Source organism: Podarcis liolepis (assembly GCF_965112155.1).
Source record: "Podarcis liolepis genome assembly, chromosome: 16".
NCBI classification, from domain to species: domain Eukaryota; kingdom Metazoa; phylum Chordata; class Lepidosauria; order Squamata; family Lacertidae; genus Podarcis; species Podarcis liolepis.
This window is the reverse complement of record NC_139567.1, coordinates 16,578,503-16,599,400: the sequence shown is the minus strand read 5'-3', so window position 1 is coordinate 16,599,400 and position 20,898 is coordinate 16,578,503. Positions and strand designations below refer to the sequence as shown.

At 48.3% G+C, this 20,898-nt stretch overlaps 2 protein-coding genes across 2 annotated transcripts; both read right to left on the bottom strand.

Annotated features, from left to right (window-relative positions):
• Positions 1-1,656: 1,656 nt before the first annotated feature.
• On the bottom strand, positions 1,657-12,004 carry ZPR1 (ZPR1 zinc finger). The gene is made up of 14 exons (XM_083481116.1): positions 10,832-12,004; positions 9,683-9,844; positions 8,272-8,362; positions 7,203-7,273; positions 6,356-6,442; positions 6,095-6,217; positions 5,863-5,916; positions 5,550-5,616; positions 5,189-5,259; positions 5,018-5,107; positions 4,824-4,934; positions 4,364-4,450; positions 2,973-3,038; positions 1,657-1,944 (listed from the first exon to the last, which is right to left on the bottom strand). The coding sequence occupies exons 1-14, from the start codon at positions 10,967-10,969 to the stop codon at positions 1,810-1,812; spliced, it is 1,353 nt and encodes a 450-aa protein (XP_083337242.1). The 5' UTR covers positions 10,970-12,004; the 3' UTR covers positions 1,657-1,809.
• Positions 12,005-12,307: 303 nt separating this feature from the next.
• On the bottom strand, positions 12,308-19,710 carry APOA5 (apolipoprotein A5). The gene is made up of 4 exons (XM_083481148.1): positions 19,531-19,710; positions 19,239-19,302; positions 18,670-18,781; positions 12,308-16,237 (listed from the first exon to the last, which is right to left on the bottom strand). Exons 2-4 carry the CDS (start codon positions 19,285-19,287, stop codon positions 15,304-15,306), a joined length of 1,095 nt encoding a protein of 364 aa, XP_083337274.1. The 5' UTR covers positions 19,288-19,302; positions 19,531-19,710; the 3' UTR covers positions 12,308-15,303.
• Positions 19,711-20,898: the final 1,188 nt, after the last annotated feature.

The window sequence follows — 20,898 nt, the reverse complement described above, 5'->3', positions numbered from 1 at the left end:
ATACAGGAACTGGGCCAAGGTGACTTTCACAGCCAAGTGAGTGGGGTGGGTAGCAGAATGACAGAATTGTAAAGTTGGAAGACCCCAGGGGTCATTCAGTCTGACCCCCTGCAAGCAGGAATCACACCTGAAGCATCCCTGACAGATGGCCACCCAGCTTCTGCTTAGAAACCTCCAATAAAAAAATGTGCCACTTTCTGAGGGAGCCTGTTGCGCTATCAAACAGCCCTTAGTGCCTGAAAGTTCTTCCTAATGTTTAGTTGGAATCTCCCTTCTATTTTAATCCACTGCTTTGGGATAGTCCCAAGAGATTGCAGTAGTAACGCAGTAAAGAGAGAGGAGTGGAGAGAGAAGGGGCAGATGCAGACCTACCACCTATCTTAGGATCCCTCATAGGGAGGCATAGGCGCCAACTACTATATTTGAGGGGTCCAGGGGCCCCCAAAATTGATGGGCATTGCTACTCAAACGATGTGCGTGTGACACGTCTTGTAATGCGGGGCAGAGCTTACTGGCCTCCCAATATTTTATTCAAGTTGGCACCCCTGTAGCCCCCTGACCCTCGCCTCTCAAGCCTCTCAATACTATTGCCAGGCTGAGAGGCTTCCACATTTCAGGAACAGAGCAATAAGAGCGATCGCCTGCTGCTGCCCTCACCTCCTCCCAACTGTGGATTTCCCAGAGGCACTGGGGTGGGGGGGAGCACCATTAGTGTGGGAAACAGGACAGCAGGATATGTATGGTCTGATCCAGCAACCCATTACTGTTTGGTATTCTCTATCCACTGCAGCACAGGCCAGAGAGCCAAGAACAATTCCATGTATACACCTTTGGTCAGGTAGAAAATATGATCACAGACACAGATCTTCAGAAGCCCCGTAATTTACAGGAGCCTTTGTCCACCTGGTACCCTCAAGATGTTTTGAGCAGTCACTCCCATCAGCTGCCCTTTCTGCCCACCAGGATGATCACCCAAAACAGCTGGAGAGCTTCAGCCTGACAAAGGCCAATTTATGCCATGACACCTACGTGGAGAGGACTACCTTATACAAATCCTATTACAAGTGTGCAACTGACAGGTGTCAGCCTTGACAAGTTTTTAGACAAAATTGCCCAGCCTTGGCTAACACATGAAGAGGAAAGCAGGCTACACTGAAAAGCCCCTACCCTTGCGAAGCAGAGACAATCAATGCTGCTTGTGTGAAAATACAATTCTTTCAAGGTCGGGTACCAGCTTTTAGTTTAAGAGGGAGCTAAGGTCGATTACATCCCTACTGTTCTTCAAGGCTTGAATATCCTTCATTTTTCTCCTAAGAGCAGAGTGGCCCTAGCTGAGGGCGAGCAGTTGTTGTCTTTTCACACACCTCGCTTTTATTGCTCTGGAGAAAAACAAATGCAAAGAAACCGAACATCCACAAGGGAACAGGGGAGAAGAGAAGACTGACAATGTTGCCTCCCTTACTGAAAATGCAAGACACTACTCATGCAGGAGGCAGCACTCAATACAGAACCAAGTGCTGAAGATCCTGGACAATGATATACCTGGGCATCTAACTTCGATGGGCCAGTTGGGGGAGTAAATCAAACAGTGCATGGCCTGTGCTTTTTGCGCCAACAGAATCCCAGGCCATAACAAAATGAGCCTCAAACCAGAAGCAATGCTTTTACTTTTTATGAGAAACCCTGCTAGCAAGCTTTTCGTGGGTCAAATTCAATCCAGAGAGTCACAATCCGACCCTTCCTTCACCACGCAGGCGGAACTGTTCGTCTTTCTCTGCACAACACTGTCCTGGCCTCTGTGAGGCGCTGCTACCGCTGGGAAGAGCCTTCTGCTTCGTAGCCCTCTGTTTTCATGTCGTTGAGGCCCAGCTCTTCGTTCTGCTCAAACTGCCGCTCATAGTGCTCCACTCGCATCTCCGGGTCTTCCTCAGGAGCGTAAACGTTCTGCAGGCAGCAAGAGGCGGTTGTGTTATGCGGGGATACGACACAGAAACCCTTCCTGCACAGCCCACAAGGAATGAATCACCAGCTTTGGGGAGTCTGTGGGTAGAAGGGCCTGCTCCCAGTTTAGCTCATTTTAGGAAAGGGGTCACATGGCTTGCGCAAGGGCCAAATCTAGAGCAGGTGTACATTGAGATTAGTTACATGGAACATGCATATGGATGAGAGCTATCAGCCAGCGCAGCAGGTGGTCTGGGATGTTGAGAATTGAGTCCAACATTCTTCTGGAGAACACCAGGTGCCCCATCCCTGACTTGTATACACCTCTCTCTCTCGCGAATACTTTTCAAGGCATGCAAAGCTGGGCCTGAGCACAAGCATGCTTGGATTCTTCAGCAATATGTTTGGAGGCACCTGGATATCCGATGTTTTCCCCAATCTCAAAACTCCCCACTTATCCTCAAAATCCAAGATGCTAAGCCAAAAAGATTGCAACTTGGCTCAAACCGTTTTCAACATTGAGTGTGTTAGCCAAGGATTCTCCGGCCTCAAGCCCCCAATGCACTACCCAAGCCCCTCAAACCCCAAACTTAGGCACTTGCTCCGTTCCTCGTCCTGTGTCCTGTTCCTGACATGGATAAGGAAGGTACAGACTCCCCTGTGGCCCTATAAACATCCCTGTTGTAACCTCCACTCCTCCGGCATTACCACCCTCCACTGCCCCGAGGTCTCCAGCTCTGTCAAATGACTCTGCCCTTTCTTCCCTTGCTGTCGCGGGTGCTGAGCTGGGTTGGTGCCATCTTAGCCTGTTCTCAGCAGTGTCAATATCTTGTCATCACCATCATTTTGTGCTCTTTCTCCCCAAGCACTTTGAAACTCAGCAGCCAGGCACATGCATACACCACAGCCTGTCTTTTTTAAAGGGGCCATTCTCAGAACTTTCCTGTTCTCAGGAACCAACATGGCCAGCACTTGCTACAGAACTATCTGCTAAACAACCCCTCGTTTCTTCTGTCCCAAGTTCACTGTACCTGGAGGTAACTGTTCCCTGCAGGGTCATCCAGGACAAAATGTATCCTCAACTGCCCATCCACTACCTGGAGAGAAACAGAAAAGGCATGCCTATCAGGGAAGGCTTCACAGCCTCTCGTCCCAGCCAGAAAATCAACAGGAGGAGCATCAAACCAAAGAGCCCAGATGCCCTTCTCATCATTTAATTAACTTATATGCCACTCAATATTAGCAGTCTCAAAGGAAGACCTCTGAGATTATAGTGGGTAGTTCAATGAAGGTGTCAACCCAGTATGCAGTAGCTGTGAAAGGGGCAAATTCCATGCTAGGAATCATTAGGAAAGGAACTGAAAATAAAACTGCCATTATACAAATTTATGGTGTGACCACATTTGGAATACTGTGCACAGTTCTCCACCTCAAAAAAAATAACAGTCGTACCCTGGTTCTCAAACATAATTGGCTCTGGAAGTCTGTTTGACTCCCGAAACCATTCAAAAACCAAAGCACGGCTTCTGATTGGCTGCAGGAGTTTCGGACGTTCAGCTTCTGAAAAATGTTTGCAAACCGGAACACTTACTTCCGGGGTTTCGGCATTCAGGAGCCAAAACATACGAGTACCAAGGAGTTCAAGAAGCAAGATAAGACTGTATTGTAGAGTTGGAAAGGAGTAAAAAAAGGGGCAACCAAAATCATCAAAAAGAGGTGGAGAAACTCCCCTATGGGGAAAGGTTACAGAATTCATTTGAATAAGAGCAGACATTATAGAAATGTATAAAATTACTCATGGCATGAAGACAGTGGACAGAGAAAAAATTCATTCTCTCATAACGACAGAACTTCTGGCCATCCAATGAAACTAAAGAATATAACTCACATAGTAAACAGCTCACAAATATGAAACATAACTAAAAACCAGTAGGTAAAAAAGGTAAAGGACCCCTGGACTGTTAAGTTCAGTCAAAGGCGACTATGGGGTTGCAGCTCTCATCTCGCTTTTAGGCTGAGGGAGCCGGTGTTTGTCCACAGACAGCTTTCCGGGTCATGTAGCCAGCATGACTAAACCACTTCTGGCGCACGGGACACTGACGGAAACCAGAGTGGTACCTATGTATCTATTTGCACTGGCGTGCTTTTGAACTGATAGGTTGGCAGGGGCTGGGACAGAGCAACAGGAGCTCACCCCGTTGCAGGAATTTGAACCACCGACTTTCTGATTGGCAAGCTCAAGAGGCTCAGTGGTTTAGACTACAGCGCCACCCGCATTCGTTTTACTAAAAATCAGTAGGTATATATCAATAACACCATAAAATCCAGCAAAATTAAAACTTACGAACTACAGTAAAAAAAAATGTACAAAAAACCAGAATACCATAGATTGCTGAGTTAAAGGCATAAAGAGGCACCAAACCTGTTGCAGCTTCCTGCCAAATGCACAGAGTTTTTCTGCTCTGTCTGATGTTGAGCTGTCCCCCAAAGTGAATGGGTTCTTCTCCACCTGTAAGACACAACTCATAATTTAGTCCCTGTTCAAAACCAGCTCCCCCTCCCTAAGCCAGCCAGTGACTCTGCTCACATCCAGCAGATTCAGTCTTCCCATTCCGAAACATTCCTGTCTCCTGTCCCTCCAAAGACCAACACCTGTTGGCACCTGTTGGCAAGACCTACACCTGTCTAGAGGAAGGACATTTCTTCGGCTAAAGTGCAGCCAACAAACCAACTCAAATTTGTTTTGAGTTCCTACTAGTTTAAGGTGCCCCCCCTTAATTTAACAGCTTCCTTCCAATATGTGTTTTCATTAAGTGCAAGTCACTTTGTGAGGGCTTTACCTTCAAAGGTGGGATATACATTTATTTTATTACAAAACTCACCAGAGTCTGGATATCCTTTAGCAATCCTTCCAGAGTCGTGAATTTCCCACCCAGGGCTCCCATTCCCAGCTCAAATTCAAGCTCTGGAATCTCCACTCTGCAGGTTTCGGACTGCGGAAGAAGGACATTTCACTTAGTTTCTGGAGGCAGAAATTTGCAAGAAATGGACAATGACGGAGAAAACAGCACCACACCTTGAGGATGTCCCTCGTCATGTCTGATGGGTCAGTCACATGAAGGGTTATCTTGGTCCCCAAAGGCTCTATGGCTCCTCCAGATTTAACCTATGGACAAGCAGGAAAACAGTAAACCGGACAGAGCTCATCCAAGGAAACATCAATGCAGCCAGACCAAAAGCCTCTCACCTCGTTTGTTCTGTGCCCACAAGCATCACAGTTCGTAGCCATGATAATGACTTCTTTGAAATGAGGGATCTCTGGAGAAGGAGAAGTCAAGGAAACCAACAAACAGCTAAACTCACATACCTGTTTTACTGATACAGATACAAGACCCACTTCTTTGCTTTGTCAGATCTCCTCACTGTCAGAATCCCAGCCCTAGAACAGCACTCCAAACCACCCTTGACACAGTTCCTCCACCACTAAAAAAGGAATAAGGTATGTTTGGTTGAACCGCACTCTTTGGCCAAGAGCGATGCATCTGCACACACACACATGACCGGACTGGAATGCGACATGTTCCTTGTTCACAGACTCAAAAGGATACGCACCAGCTTCATGTTTGTACTGGCCGGGGCATTACATTCGGGGCAGTTGGTGCCAAACTGCAGCACCTGGAATACAGGAGAGGGGCAGAGTGGATAGCTCAGTCAGTAGAGCATGAGACTCTTGATCTCAGATTCCTGAAAGAGATGACCCTTGTGGTCCTTTCCAACTCTACAATCCTATGATTCTAAGTCCCTTTCTGTAGGATGACCCCTGCTGGGAACAGGAACCCTCCAGAGGGCGCAAGCCAGGCCTAAGCAGGCCACTGAGTGCTCCAGAAGACTCTGCCTAAACCTCAAGGGCAGTTTACTCACTTCATTCCGTAGGTCGTCCACAGAGTCAGTCAAGTCCTCCTTGGATTCCTCAGCCTAAGAAAGAGCAGAGGTGTTGGAATTTGTCTGTTGCACACTCTTAGGACCTGCAGCACGGCTCAAAGGTCAAGGGATCGACAACACTGGCACATGAACTAGAACGCCATTGCCTAAATACTAAGTTACGGAGCCTTCATGAATCCACTAAGGTCAGACACCCTCTAACTCATGCTACCTCAATTCCAAGCAGAGCAGCCTGCTGAGCAGTTCTCCTGTAGTGGGTCACCACCAGGGCTTCGTCCCTCCGTGGGGCATGAGGGTTTTCCACAAAGCTGTTGCCAGAGGGGTCATCTAGGATCTGGCAAGAGAGAAAGGAAGTGGAAGGGAAGAACCATTAATAGCCTGTTTGCTTCTGCAGGGAACAGTTGGGTGCATGCCAGGATAGGCCAAGACTCCCCACCCCACCTAAAGGCAACCCTGTCCTGGTGGTACTTACAAAAGTGAAGGCTGAATCCACATCTTTCAAGCGCTTCAGCTTACAGATGAATTCCTCGATCTTCTCTGCAACGTCTGGGTGGGTTTCCTGCGTCCAGAAAGCAGAAGCAGTTGCTTTTAGCCTCTATTATCCAGACCAGCTTGGAAGAACAACTTGGGAGTCCAACACCAGACTTAAAATCCAACACCACAGGCCACAACTCCCATCACCCCTTGCAGTCAGCAGGGCCAATGATCAGGGAGGACGAGAGCTGAAGTCCAACAACAACCAGAGAACCAAACATTCCCCTTCCCTGCTTTACAGCAAAGAATATCAAACAAACAAGCACAGAGAAAGCTGCTTTATATCCTCTGCTCTCTGTTATTTGTCCAGCATCACTTGCTGCATGTTATTGCCAGACATATTCAACAAGTGAGTCTTTGTTTACCAAAAGGGGGGTAGGCAAGGTGTTAGCCACCCATATTCTGGACTTCTGGGGCCTTTAACAATACTGCTAGAAATATTTAGGACCAGCTTTACTAGCTCACAGGACTGCGATAGAGCTGTCCAAACCAAAAGGGCGTTCAGTGCTTCTAGGCAGTTCTCAAGTTCTGCTTCCCCAAGGGTGACTTCTAAACCTAAAGAAGCCCAAAATTCATTTAATATACTGGCCGTGCAATGAGCACTGCCATAGCAACTGCCAATGCCAGGTATCTTGTTCAATAAGCAAGAAATCATTCAGCAGCTGATGTCCCCAACACATGCATCTTTCACCCTGCCAGCTGACCGAAAATCCCCATGAAATGACAGGTCAGCCCACACAGACAAGAAAGTGCTCTCCCCTGCGGAGCCTTTGCAAGCAGCTTACCTTACGGAATGGCTGGTCCTGCTTCAATCCTTCTATGGCTCTCTCAATTAACCCTTCAATGGTGGTAAGAGCTAGTGAGAGGGAGGTAGACAGAAAGGGCAGACACATCATTACCCAGCAGTCCAGACCCCACCAGTTATAGTCTTCCACACTGGCACGGAAAAGTGACTGTTATTACTAGAAATAACAAGGTTGGCTCCTTTGCTGGTTCTCGTGGACTGATATCAGTCCATCCTGCCAGCGACCAGATCCTCTGCAGTGAGCCAAAGACTGGGTAGAACAGGAAAGGGAGGCCCCAACTTCTGCTTTTCAAAAGGCAGCCTGGCAACACAAGTCCTTCTCTGCCTTGTACCCCCATCAATTCCACTGCCCTCCCCCTGCCAGCTGCCCTTAGAAAATAGAGCAGATGGAACTGGCACACTGGCAATCACTGCAGGTGCACAGAACACAGGGTGAGCTGGCATCCCCAATGATTTAATCAAGGAGCACCACTACTTTGGAAAGCAGTCAGCAGCCACCAACTTGGATGGCTTTAGAAGAGGGGTAGACAAATTAACGGAGGACTCTCCATGGCTACCTGCGCCAGTGGCTATGTTCTGTCTCCACTCTCAGAGGCAGCAAGCCTCTGCATGCCAGTTGCAGTTGCACTCAAGTCCTGCTTATGGGCTTCCCAGAGGCATCAGTTTGGCTGCTCTGAGAACAGGATGTTGAATGAGATGGCTCTCTGGCCTGATCCAGCAGCCCAACAGTTAATTCTCATGTTAATCAGATCAGGAGGAACACGAGAGCAGACTCTCAGAAAGCAGGAAGCTAATTAGTGGAGATCTGGATTCTATAGGCTGACTGGGCAGGGGGCTTGATCAAGGGGCTTTCTAGCCCTCTTGTTCATGCCAGTACAACAAATGCCTCTTCCACACACCCTTTAAAAGCCCCACAGTGGAAAATGTTCCTTTTCACACCCTCAAACAGCAGCTCCTCCTCCAGAACAGGTCATCAGGAATGTGCTAGTAGCTCCTTGCATCCCAAAGACCAGCTGCCCCAAGACATAGTGAAACGACCATATACCCACCTCCCTTCTGAGAAAAAGCAGGGATTTCAAAGTCTAGCTCAGGTACTCTAGCTGTGGCACAGTCAGTCTTCACCACTTCCCTATTCATATCCTGGGGAGAATGATTTACAGGAGAGGTTATACCAGTCTAGAAACCCAGCAGCCCACCTGGTTGGGTGAGGACAAGGACATGCCCAAAGCACACATGAACTAAAGGGAAACACAAGCTGAGTGATAACACCTCCCCAACTAACCCAAACCAGAGCACGCGTGGGGGAAGAGGCCTTCTGAATCAGCTCCAGTGCAGCCCATTCCTTCTGGCTCTTCCTAGAAGCTTGTGCCCATGTTACCATTTATCCCAGGTAACCAGAGATAAAAGGGTGACCAAAGCCAACCTTTAAATGTGCAATGGAGACAGGTGGCAGTTAGTTACCCCACAGAAAATGGCACGAAAACCCAAATGCCTCTTTCAGCTATTTGCAAACAGATGTTACCAAAGTATCTCTTCCAAAGAGCAAGGCAGCTATTTTCCCTTCCAGTTTCAGAATTCCACTTTGGAAGAATATTTAGAGACCGACCACTGGCCCTACATGATTGTATGAAACACCACCATGGATGCCACACATTCAGAGGTTTTCCCCCATCCAGTTACCAATTAATTCTAAAGGACAAACTGGACCCAAGTTCCGATCCAGAGTGCACACACTCATTTACTTTGCCCACATCGTTTGAGTGAAAACTGTGAGGGCAAAGGAAAACAGGTCACCTGACACAATGACATCTGGTGGCTGACAGGTGGGTGGCCCCATGCACCTGTCAAAGTTGGCCCATGGGGGGTGGGGGTAGGGAGTGTGTAAGGATCTGGCTGCTGGCTGGATCCAACTCCCAAACCCTGCTAGATGCCTATGTTATGTTTTTATGCAACCTGGGGATCACAGGCGTTTTTGAACTCTGCACTGGAGGAGGGGTGTAAAAGGCATCTCTTTTGGAATGGCAGAGTAAGTTTCTAGCACTGATTGAGTGGTTTTCTATATGTAATCTGGGTTATGGTTTCTACACTGCCTTGAGTCTTGGAAAAGTGGCTATTAAATTTTTATATAACATAAGATCACACCGAGGGACCTCAAATCTGGATTTCTTTAGTCTGATTTCCGCAACATGACATCAGCAGCCCAGCCCACCTACAGCCACACACTGTGCTGCCTTTGTATTGTAAGAAAGTAAGCTTAATTGATTGAAAGTTTACTTCTCTGCCAATTGTGGTTTCTCAAGCCAGATCAGCTTTACAGCAAATCAGTTCTGTGATGCAGTGGATCCAAACGGGCAGGGATTGTGCCAAAACCAATCTTCAAAGCTGCCAAATTTGCTTCTAAAGCAAAATCAAGGTCCTTAAGCTACCACAGGGGAATGGGAAGCAGACAAACCCACTCACCTGCTTGCTCCGCACAGTCAGCATGTAGCATACACCTTGATCCTGGATCCGGCCAGCCGACTGGATCTCTGAGTTAGTCGAGCCACAGCTATTGCAGGCGAAGGAACTGACAATGATCTCTTTGAAGAAGGGAATCCTAGTCAGCAGCAACCGAGTCACCCCCTAGATAAAGAAAAAGAAGAATAAAGGCAAACTGCAAGGGCTCAGCATCCCAAACATCTGGGCTGCTGCACAGTCACACTTAGCACCTTTCCCCTTTATACAAAGACACCACAACTTCCCCCTCTGCACCAAAGCTCTGTAACAGACATGCCTTATCCCAGACAAACACTACCTGCTCCTATAACCCCAATGCTGAATGAGGGTTGTATACGATAGCCCGACTTGGAGTAGACCCGCTGAAGTCAATGGGCAGGACTCACTTAGGGGCACTATTTCCAAAGGGCTTACTCCAAACCGAACAAAGAACAGTCACCTATCCCCCCCCCCTAAATTTAATACAGTGGTACCTCGGGTTAAGTACTTAATTCGTTCCGGAGCTCCATTCTTAACCTGAAACTGTTCTTAACCTGAAGCACCACTTTAGCTAATGGAGCCTTCCCGCTGCCGCCGCGCAATTTCTGTTCTCATCCTGAAGCAAAGTTCTTAACCCAAGGTACTATTTCTAGGTTAGCGGAGTCTGTAACCTGAAGCGTATGTAACCCAAGGTACCACTGTAATGATGTTTAGAAACTATATGGCACCATGGGTGGGGGTTTTTTTGGGGGGAGAAGTCCTTGCTCAGAGGGCAGCCGATCGGGGGCGGGGGGGGGGAGAGAAAAAGCAAGAGAGCAAGGCCTAAGAGTGGTCGCCCAGCATAAGAAGGGGGTTTCCTCTCCAGGGGCAAGTCCTAGAAGAGGAGGAATAGGAAAAGAAGCGATGGAGGCGGCGGAGCGGGGCTCCCATCTTGGCAGAGGCTGCTGCCATTAGAAGGAAAACCTGCGTCTTAGCAACCCCCCGCGAGAACCCTCTCGTCCCCCTCTTGAGAAGCTGCCCGGGGGGAAGGAAGTGTCCCGCCACCCCCGGAGGACGGTGAGGCCCCACAGCCGGGGCGGAGAGAGAGAAGAGAGAGACCAGCAGAGTGAGGACTAGCATCTTGGGGAGGCTCACGTTGGAGTGACAGGCCATGCAGAGGGACTCGATCTCGTCCGGCAGCTGCTGCTCGTCCTCGGCGCTAAGCGGGCGGAACAGGGCCGGGGTCGCTTCCCCGCCGCCCCGGACAGGGTCGAGGGTCCCGATGGCCGACATGCCTCCCTTAGCAGCAGCAGCAGCAGCGACCTACGCACGCTTCCGGCAACCCGGAACTTCCACTCAACGCATGCGCATTCTCACCCACACCGCCCGAAAAGAGGGCACCGGCTTCGGGTGACGTCACAAGCGTCGTGTGACCGAATCAGTGCGCAGTACTTCTGCGCGGGCCTCGCGGGCTTTTCCTAGGCCTCGGCGGACTCAATAAGAGGACCAGCGGGGAGGCAGAAGTTCAACAGGGGGAGAAATAAGAGGGCCAGCGGGGAGGCAGAAGTTCAACAGGGGGAGAAATAAGAGGGCCAGCGGGGAGGCAGAAGTTCAACAGGGGGAGAAATAAGGGGGCCAGCAGGCGGGCAGAAGTTCAACAGGGGGAGAAATAAGGGGGCCAGCAGGCGGGCAGATGTTCAACAGGGGGAGAAATAAGGGGGCCAGCGGGCAGGCAGAAGTTCAACAGGGGGAGAAATAAGGGTGCCAGCAGGCGGGCAGAAGTTCAACAGGGGGAGAAATAAGAGGGCCAGCGGGCAGGCAGAAGTTCAACAGGGGGAGAAATAAGGGGGCCAGCAGGCAGGCAGAAGTTCAACAGGGGGAGAAATAAGAGGGCCAGCAGGCGGGCAGAAGTTCAACAGGGGGAGAAATAAGGGGGCCAGCGGGGAGGCAGAAGTTCAACAGGGGGAGAAATAAGGGGGCCAGCAGGCGGGCAGAAGTTCAACAGGGGGAGAAATAAGGGGGCCAGCAGGCGGGCAGAAGTTCAACAGGGGAGAAATAAGGGGGCCAGCAGGCGGGCAGAAGTTCAACAGGGGGAGAAATAAGAGGGCCAGCGGGCAGGCAGAAGTTCAACAGGGGGAGAAACCCTGGGATGGAATTTCTGTCCACGTGGGCATACTGGAAAGCCAGGCTACTAGATCCTGTTGCTGGCAGTTAGACCTCAGAAAGGGAAGCATTCCCCTCCCAGTCCAGTGGCAAAGGAACCACTTGGCCGGGTGGGGAGACAAGTCCTTGCCAAGGTGAGCCTGGCCAGGCTGCAAGCCGCTGGGAAATGAGAGGCCTCAATAGAACCTCCAGAGCCAGGAGAAGTCTACCTCTGGATACCAGTTGCTGGGGAGGAGCTGCTTGCAGGCATCCTAAATGGTTGTGCATGTCCAGTGTGGGTGGGAACCTGAGTGCTTGGCTAGACAGGTCCACCTTGGCCTGATCCAGGAACCAAGCTCTTCCAGTTGGAGGTGTGTGTGTGCACAAGGATGGGGTGGGTCTCTGCTTTAATGCCTGGACCACAGTTTTCAGCCCTCCCTTTGCACCGTGGTAGACCACTGCAGATTCAGACAAAACAAGAGGCAGGACCAGTGGAAATGTTACTTTATTACAGACGGTCAAAAAGCCATTTACAATGCAGGACAAGGAAGCCAAGTTTGATGCAGAAAGTGTAGTGGCAATGCTTTGTTCACAGATTCATACTGATCAGACACGTACACACATATATACACAGTCAGCGGGCGTGGAGGGAAATTGGCAAATAAGTGGTGCAAAACTACTTTGTGGCAACCAAAGCAGAGCTTGGTAAATATTTTGTGCTTAGTTTTGCAACTATTGGAAGGCAATTGAAACCTAGAAGTTCAGTTCTGCAATTTTAGTCCATGTTTTCATTAAAAAAAAATAAAAAATTCTATACCACCTTTCATCCAAGGATCACAAAAATACATATTACGAAAATACAAGAAACAATAACACTCCCCCTACGCTGTTTAAAAGGCCAGATTGTTTAATTAGCCAAAGGCCTCGGAGAAAAGGAATGTTTTTGCCTGGCCTTTGGGCAAGATGCAGTTTGACTTACTTTCCTTTGTATAAAACAAGCCTGCAGGAGACCCCCAACCTGCTCACAGGTCCTTGTATGATCAGTGGAAACAGTTGGTCCTGGCAAGTATTAACCACTCTCAATTCCAAACCTGATAATTGCCACCTGCCCAGATTTTAATTTGTCTGAATTATTTTTAAGATGCATTTTAATTAATTGATGGCTGTTTTATGCATATTGTGTTGTTTTTATGATGTTAGCCACTCTGATCCCAGCTGGGGAGGGTGGGATACAAATAAATTATTATTATTATTATTATTATTATTATTATTATTAAAGATATGTAATGAAGGCACCAGGCAAGCCTCCATGGAGAGAACATTCCACAAATAGGGAGCCACCACAGAAAAGGCCCATTCCCGTGTTGCTGCTCTCTGGACCTCTCATGGAGGGGACACATGAAGAAGGGCTTCAGATGATGGATACAGTGTGCATATGAGGAGAGGCAGTCCTGGATGTATTGCGGTCCTGAGCCATTTAAGGTTTTATATGTCAAAACCAGCACTTCAAATTGGCCAGAAACTGATTGGAGCCAGTGCACTTGGGCCAAGATTGGGGTTATATGCTCAAGTAAGCAACCTGGCCACTGAATTTTTGCATTAGACCACAGTCATAAATTGGATGTGCAAACTGGAGCTGAGGATTCCACAGCCATTTCTGTATTACCTGTTCCATAGGCATAGTGGTTGTGCTAACATCTAAGAGAAGAAACAGTGCAGGAGAAATTATGTATTTACATAAATGGAGCACCAGAAGTAGCAAATGGTAGTAGTTTCATTCATTGTTATCTTTCAATCTTTCTGTCTCCTACTGAGCACAGTAGCTAAAAGTTGGGTGTCACGGGAGCTGGTTGAACCTTGTTTTAAACAGGGCAAAAATGTTTAGGCAAAGTCACCACCATGTGCTCACATGATGAACATAAGCCTTTGGAGGTTTCAGTTTTCAGTGCTTCTCTTGGTGTGGCAATTTCTCTACCCATTTAGAGTGCATTTAGGTGCATTTAGAGCGAATGCAGAAGTGAGTGAAATTTGCACTGAGGAGGCACAGTGAACACAAGAGTCTGGCCTCTCATGAATAAAACATGGGATGGTAGGGTCCAGTTTATTTATATACTGTACCACTTTTTTTAGCCGGAGGCCCCCCAAGAGGTGAACAACATGAATGCATATTACTACAAAATATATATTTACAGCATTACTACAGTATATGTATACCTATAATAAAAGTACGATACATCAAATAGAAAACAGTGGCAGGATTTTTAATCATCAACATTGCCGGGGTGGGGGTTAAAATGTTCCGCTAAGAGGAGATCCAAGGAGATGCTCCATATCAGAAGCAGCCTCTTAACACTTTTAAAACATGAGTAAAATTAAGATGGGAGCCAGGTCTTAATCATTCTAACAGAGGGAGGTCCAATTTTTCATACCAAGTGGGGCACATGTGTGCTTTGAAACACAACCCATGGGACGCACACTGTCTTGCCACACAGGAAAGAGGAAGGCCAAAATTTTATATCCCCCCCTTGCCCCCACCCCATGCTGCCTTCCCAAAGCTGGCTAAGAGATGCACTTTGGGAAGGCATCACAAGGGTTCTGGCAGGGTCCTAGAGCCCTCTCACCTTCCCAAAGCTGGGGAAGCATTCACTAGGTTTTGGGAAGGAGGCAGGAGGACTGTAAGACCCTGTCAGAGCCCTCACATCTCCTTCCCAAAGCCCAGCACCTTCCTTACCTGTCTTTGGGAAGGCTGGGTGTCAAATGTTGCCGAGGTCCACACTTTGGACCACCCTGTCCTAGCATAACCTTCAGCAAACTCAACTGCATGGGTGAGGAACTGGATGATCTGACCCACTGGCCGGATTCAAAACTCACTCACCTGTGTGCTACCTTTGACGAGTAAGCCCCACCCTCAGCCCCCTGACATCCAATGATTCCTTTTCAAGTTGCAATTTGGCACAATTGTGCTTTTTTTTTTTTGTCACCGAAAGGTACCAAGGTGAAAAAAAGTACTGAACTGCAACCAGCGTCTGGAAAGGCAGAACTGCTGCTGGCATCATAAGTTGTCAGGTGATGGACAGGTGGACATGGTTTGGACACAAAAACACCATGGACCTAATTGGGATGTGTGTGATTACACCTGTAAGGTGAAGGTTCCACACCGCTGCTCTCAGGGCTGTAACCTCCTATTTTAATGTTTATCCCCTACCAAATAATAGAGAAAAGGAGAGGGGAGAAAATACGGTTTGCCGCAAGAGATGATGTATTGAGCTTAGCTGTATCCAATAATTCTAAGGTCCTATAATTTTGAAAAGGAGAATAAAAGAGCCACAGGAGGAGCGACATGCCCAAAATAGGTCCCAACCATTAAAGTCTGATGTGGCAGTCTAGGGAAACCACTACTGCTCAGAAGGGTTTGATCTCCCCCACCCCTAAAGTAGGTTATTTCAAAGAGGGCTCCACTGCCTAATTTGCCTGGGCACAAAACTTCAGTATAAGCTGCTGCTCGGCTCATTGAGACTCTGGAAAATATCCTTCCACAGGGAGTCTAGCCTGACATGCAAGTCTTCCAGTGGAGTGGAGTTTTCCTGGAACTCTTCCAAGTATGAGGGTGTGGGAGACAGCTTGGACTTCATTTCTTCCATCTCCCTGTCCGTGGTCCTTGTGAAGTTGTCTATCTGAAGGATTGTATCTCTCCTGAACTCCTCAATTCTCTCCTGAACCTCCTGAGCCATATTTTCCAGGTCCACAGACAGCTGGTGGTTTTCTTGGCTCCTGTGGGAAGGATGTGCAACCCGGGTGTTGGGGTGAAGGCTCAGCTGCACCTTGAGTTGCTCTAGGTTCCTTTCAATTTGGAGATGGAGAACCTTCACATTGCGGGTGAGCTTGCCGGAGAATTCTTGTAGATACTGACTGAGTCGCTGCCCCATAACTGCAGTGTGAGGTGTTGTGCTTTTGTGGAGTTCTTCCATGGTACGGTGGATCTCAGTTGCCAACCTGTCAGCATATGGGAGGAAAATCTCCTTCACCTGGTCAATAAAGGTAGCTGCCTTTTCAGCATAAGAGGCTGTAAACTTCTGGACCGCACCTGGAGTTTCCACCAACGGAGCCCCTGCGTTTAGGTTGGGCCTGAAATGCTGGTGCAATTCTTTTGCGCATAGCGAGACCTGTTCCATCAGCTGCTCTGTGAGGGGAGTCAGGCGGAGGCGGAGACCTTCTAAGTTCTGGCTGATTTTTTGGTGCACTTCATCCATGTAAGGGGAAAGTTTCCTCCGGAGGCTTTCGACCTCCCTCTGGATGATCTGTCGAAGTCCATCAGCATCTTGGTAGAACTGGGGTTGGAATCCCCTGTGTACTGGGGTCAACTTCTCAAGGACGTGTCCCACGTAGTTGGCTCCATCTTGGAGACTTTCCTTCATGTTTCTGAACAAAAGAGAGAATGCACACATTTGCAGAGGAGACACAGACCTGAAAACAAAGTCTTGAGTCTGAGAGCCCATTGCAGTGGTACCTCGGGTTACAGACGCTTCAGGTTACAGACTCCGCTAACCCAGAAATAGTACCTCGGGTTATAAACTCTGCTTCAGGATGAGAACAGAAATTGGGAGGCGGCAGCAGGAGACCCCATTAGCTAAAGTGGTACCTCAAGAACAGTTTCAGGTTAAGAACGGACCTCCAGAACGAATTAAGTTCTTAACCCGAGGTACCACTGTATTACCAATCCTGATTATTGCATCTCATTAAACAGACAAACGGGAATGCAAGTACGGTGGTACCTCAGTTCTCGAAAGTAATCTGTTCCAGAAGACCTTTCAAGTTCTAAAATGTTCTAAAAAGGTGGTCTGCAAATTTCATTGAGGAAACTGAGAAACACACAGCGGATTTGAAAATGGAAGAATTTACTTCTGGGTTTTTGGCGTTTTGAGTTCCGAAACGTTCGTCAACGGAGACATTCAAGAACCGAGGTACCACTGTATATGTTCCACAAAACACTGGTTATTTCATTTCATTTATTTATTAAATTTGTAGACCACCCTTCACCCACAGATCCGAGGGCAGATCAAAGCATAAAAATACAGGATTAAAAGACAAAATACATAATAAAAACAATAACCCCACCCACCCACCCACACCGCATTTCAACCCCCTCTCGCCAAGTCACTGTCTAGCCATCTCTGTTCCAAATATGTCCTCCTTTGCAGTTCCACCAGGCCACATACCAGGGGTGCCAACTTGAATAAAATATTTGAGGGGTCCAGGTAAGCCCCACCCTGCATAATTGAATGGGAATGCCCATCACCTTTGTGGTGACCCAGCCCCCTTAAAAATAATTTTACTGTGGGGGCCAAAGCCCCCACAGTCTCTAGGAGTTGGCTCCTAGGCCAACCACATCAGCAAGGATGCTGTGTCCAGCATCTCCACGTATTGAGGCTGCAAGATACCTTCCCACACCCAGGCCTCCTAGTGCCCATTCCCTATTCCTGCATCATTCCTAGCCATTATATGATAGGCAGCTTCAACTTCACTGAGAAAGGATGGAATGAAGGGATGGTGGACTCTCCTTTACTTCTATGCTGCTCAGAATCCAGGCAAGCAGTTAAATTAATGATTAAATAAATAGGTTACTATGTATTAGCAAGCAGGTTTTCGTCTTGTTTTAAACGTATTTGTTGTTTTTGTGTTTTCAGCTGTTTTTAATTATCTTGAGATGGTGGTTTATAAGGCGATTAATCAATCAATTGGGACACGGGTGGCGCTGTGGGTTAAACCACAGAGCCTAGGACTTGCCAATCAGAAGGTTGGTGGTTCGAATCCCCGCGACGGAGTGAGCTCCCATTGCTCAGTCCCTGCTCCTGCCAACCTAGCAGTTCAAAAGCACGTCAAAGTGCAAGTAGATAAATAGGTACCGCTCCGGCGGGAACGTAAACGGCGTTTCCATGCACTGCTCTGTTTCGCCAGAAGTGGCTTAGTCATGCTGGCCACATGACCTGGAAGCTATACGACAGCTCCCTCGGCCAATAAAGCGTGATGAGCGCCGCAACCCCAGAGTCAGCCACGACTGGACGTAATGGTCAGGGGTCCCTTTACCTTTAATCAATCAATTGTCATTGTCATCCCCTGCATGTTGATGCAGTGGGAGCCCAAACAATAGTGGAAACCTCTACCAGTGGTCAATAGGGGAGACTCCTTCCCCTCACTAGTTAATATTAAGGGCTGGTGAACCCTCTCACCTCCCTCTTAACCATGTCACTTGAAAGGATGTTACGGTGGAAAGGCAAGATATAATCTTTCAAAATAAAAACTTTAGAAGATCCTGGCTGCTGGGTCAGGCCAATGGAATCTAGTCTAGAATCCTGCTCTCACAGTGACAGGCAAGAGGCCCCATTGGAAAACCCACAAGCAGGACCCCATTTCAATCAATGTCCCCAGCACAGTTTCCTTAGGCCTGATCAGGGGCTAATCCTGTTGGCTGCACTTGCTTTCTTCTGCCAATGCATCAGATGATCTCTCCCCATAATGGTTCCCACCCCTTCCCCTACAAATCAGGGAATGGAGGGGTGGATAGGAAAACCCACCAGTTGTGTCCTTTGTTCTGTGAGAGCCAGTGTGGTGTAATGGTTAGAGTGTCAGCCTCTAGGACCTGGGAAACCAGGGTTCAAATCCCCACTCTGCCATGAAGCTCACTGGGTGACCCTGGGCCAGTCACTCTCAGCCTAACCTACCCCACAGGGTTGTTGTTAGGATAAAAAAAATAGGAAAAGGGAGAACCTGCTTAGAGGAAAAGGTGGACGATAAATGTCTGAAATGAAAAAGCACACAATCGTACTGATAAGCTTAGAGCGAATCAGACTCACTTCACCCCTTGTCCTCCTTTCAGCTGCTGGGCTTGCTCCGTGCTGCCCTTGTCTTGAGTCAGTTGGCTGAAGTAGTCCCAGACGTGGCTCCGCTGAAGACTGGCTGGAGAAGCTGTGCAGATGAGGCAAAGAGGAAAGGACAAAAAGTAGTCAGTCTATGGAAAAGCCAACCCACTTACAATCAACAGAGTTCTCTCACATTGCTGGATTCTCATACTGAGAATGTTGCACAACAGTGCAGGCAACCAGGGAGGTCACCTCTGCAGCTCAGGGTCATTCCTGCTCTTTAATGTCGCTGCTAGAGGGGTCTCCAGGGGAAAAAAACACCCTGTGTGCCCAGGTGTCCAGAAGCTGAATCTATTTGTCACCCTGCTGGCAGCTCTGATTGGGACTTAGGACTAGAAGCAGAGCATTGTAAGCACTGTGTTAAGGCTGTAGCCCACAAACACATGCTCAGAGGTCACCGAGCTTTCCCTAACACAACCCAGAACCTCCCCACTCTCTAAATGCACCTGTATTATTATTATTATTATTATTATTATTATTATTATTATTATTATGAGCCTAACCTGAAAAGGTGGCCAGCAGCACTGCTAGGAGGGCAGCTTTGATGCACATGATGAAGCGAGGATTCTGCAACAAGGCATTAAAGGGACATGTTAGCTGTGCAGCCGCTGCAAACAAGGATCTCCGCTGTCAGACTTGGCTGAGTATGGATGATGCTCCTTCCAGGCTGTAAGTCCATCTGCATGATTATCCCTCATTTCAATTTAAAAACAGGAATTGGTTGAACAGAAAGGTGTGCTTTGTCTGCTTAGAACCCAAAGTTCACGTGCCAGATTGTAACCACTTTTGCCTTACCTTATTCCTTCATGTATTTTGCTCAGCTGCTCCCAGATGGTGGGATTGTTCTCCCTGTGTCCTCCTACCTGTATGCTGGGGACTGATCTCCTCGGGGTTGGCTCTTGTAGATGCCCTGCTGCCGCACCTTTTATATATGCCAGGCAGCATTCACTGCCTTGCACACGGCTGCAGAGCCAGCCAGCCTGGCCCTCGTTCCGTGTAAACACAACACGAAGGTTGAAAGACATTGACAAAGAGATGACGTCTGCATCTGTCGTGAGCAGAGGACAGAGGGCTTACTTTGATCGGGGGAGGTGGTGGTTTCTGAGATAAGGGGGGTCTCTTTTGATCGACCCAGCTCTCTATACTTGGGGCGCAAGCAGGAATCTCCTGTGGCCTTTGCCTCCCCATCCCAGTTATTCAGTCTTCTGCAACTCCTGGCCCAAGTACAGGGGAAAGCATCATGGGACAATTAGTCCAAACTGGGTGAGAGTTCAAGGAAAGGAAAACAGAGAGAGTGAACCCTGCGGGGGGGGGGGGGTGGCTAACTGCATCACAGGCAATGCCACCCTGGCCAGGGGAGCGTTGAGATGCAGGAAGGTGAAGCTGGAGCGGCGTTTTTTGTTTGTGTTGCACTGCCTCGTTCAAATCTTTTGTTTCTTCATTTCATGTAAAACTATCCCACCAATGAGGCTCAGTGGTTTGCAGTCCAACTGGGCAGGAAATGCCTTTGAAGGAGCAAGCTCAACTCTTTCCAAGGGAGGGTCCCAGCATTGTGAAGGGGTGAGCATGGCCTCTAGCAAGAGATGCATGTAAACTGACAAGAGATTTCTTACAAAACATAAAGCAGGGCATAAATTAAATAATAATTACCCTAGTTATCTGTGTATAAGACAATGTTTTTTATTATAAAATAATGTTAAAAATTAGGGGTCGTCTTATACACAGATAGTGCTGAAGGGGGGTGGGCGATTGTTTGCAGCCGCGAGCAGGAGATTGTCAGTGGCGACTGGGCAAGTGATTGGTGGCTATGGCAAGGCCAGCTGTTGATTGGCTGCCACTGCAGGAATTGGGCGGGTGATTTGTGGCTGCTGGCAGCTAGCGGGCAGATAATTGGCATCTTTGGCAGCACGTGTGATTGTCCGGTAGGTGAGCAATTTTCGGCAATCCCCCCCAAAAAGCTCAACAGCCCTGGGCAAACCCCCCCCCCCGAAAAAAAGCTAAACAATTCTGGGCATTTTCTTAATTTGGAGTCCCCCAAATGGGGGTCATCTTACACATGGGGGCGTGTTATACACGGAAAAATACGGTACCCTGAGCAGGATGGGCAGAGTTACTGCAGGTTAAGGTGATGCTGAGGACAAAAGCTGATACCCTCTCTCCACT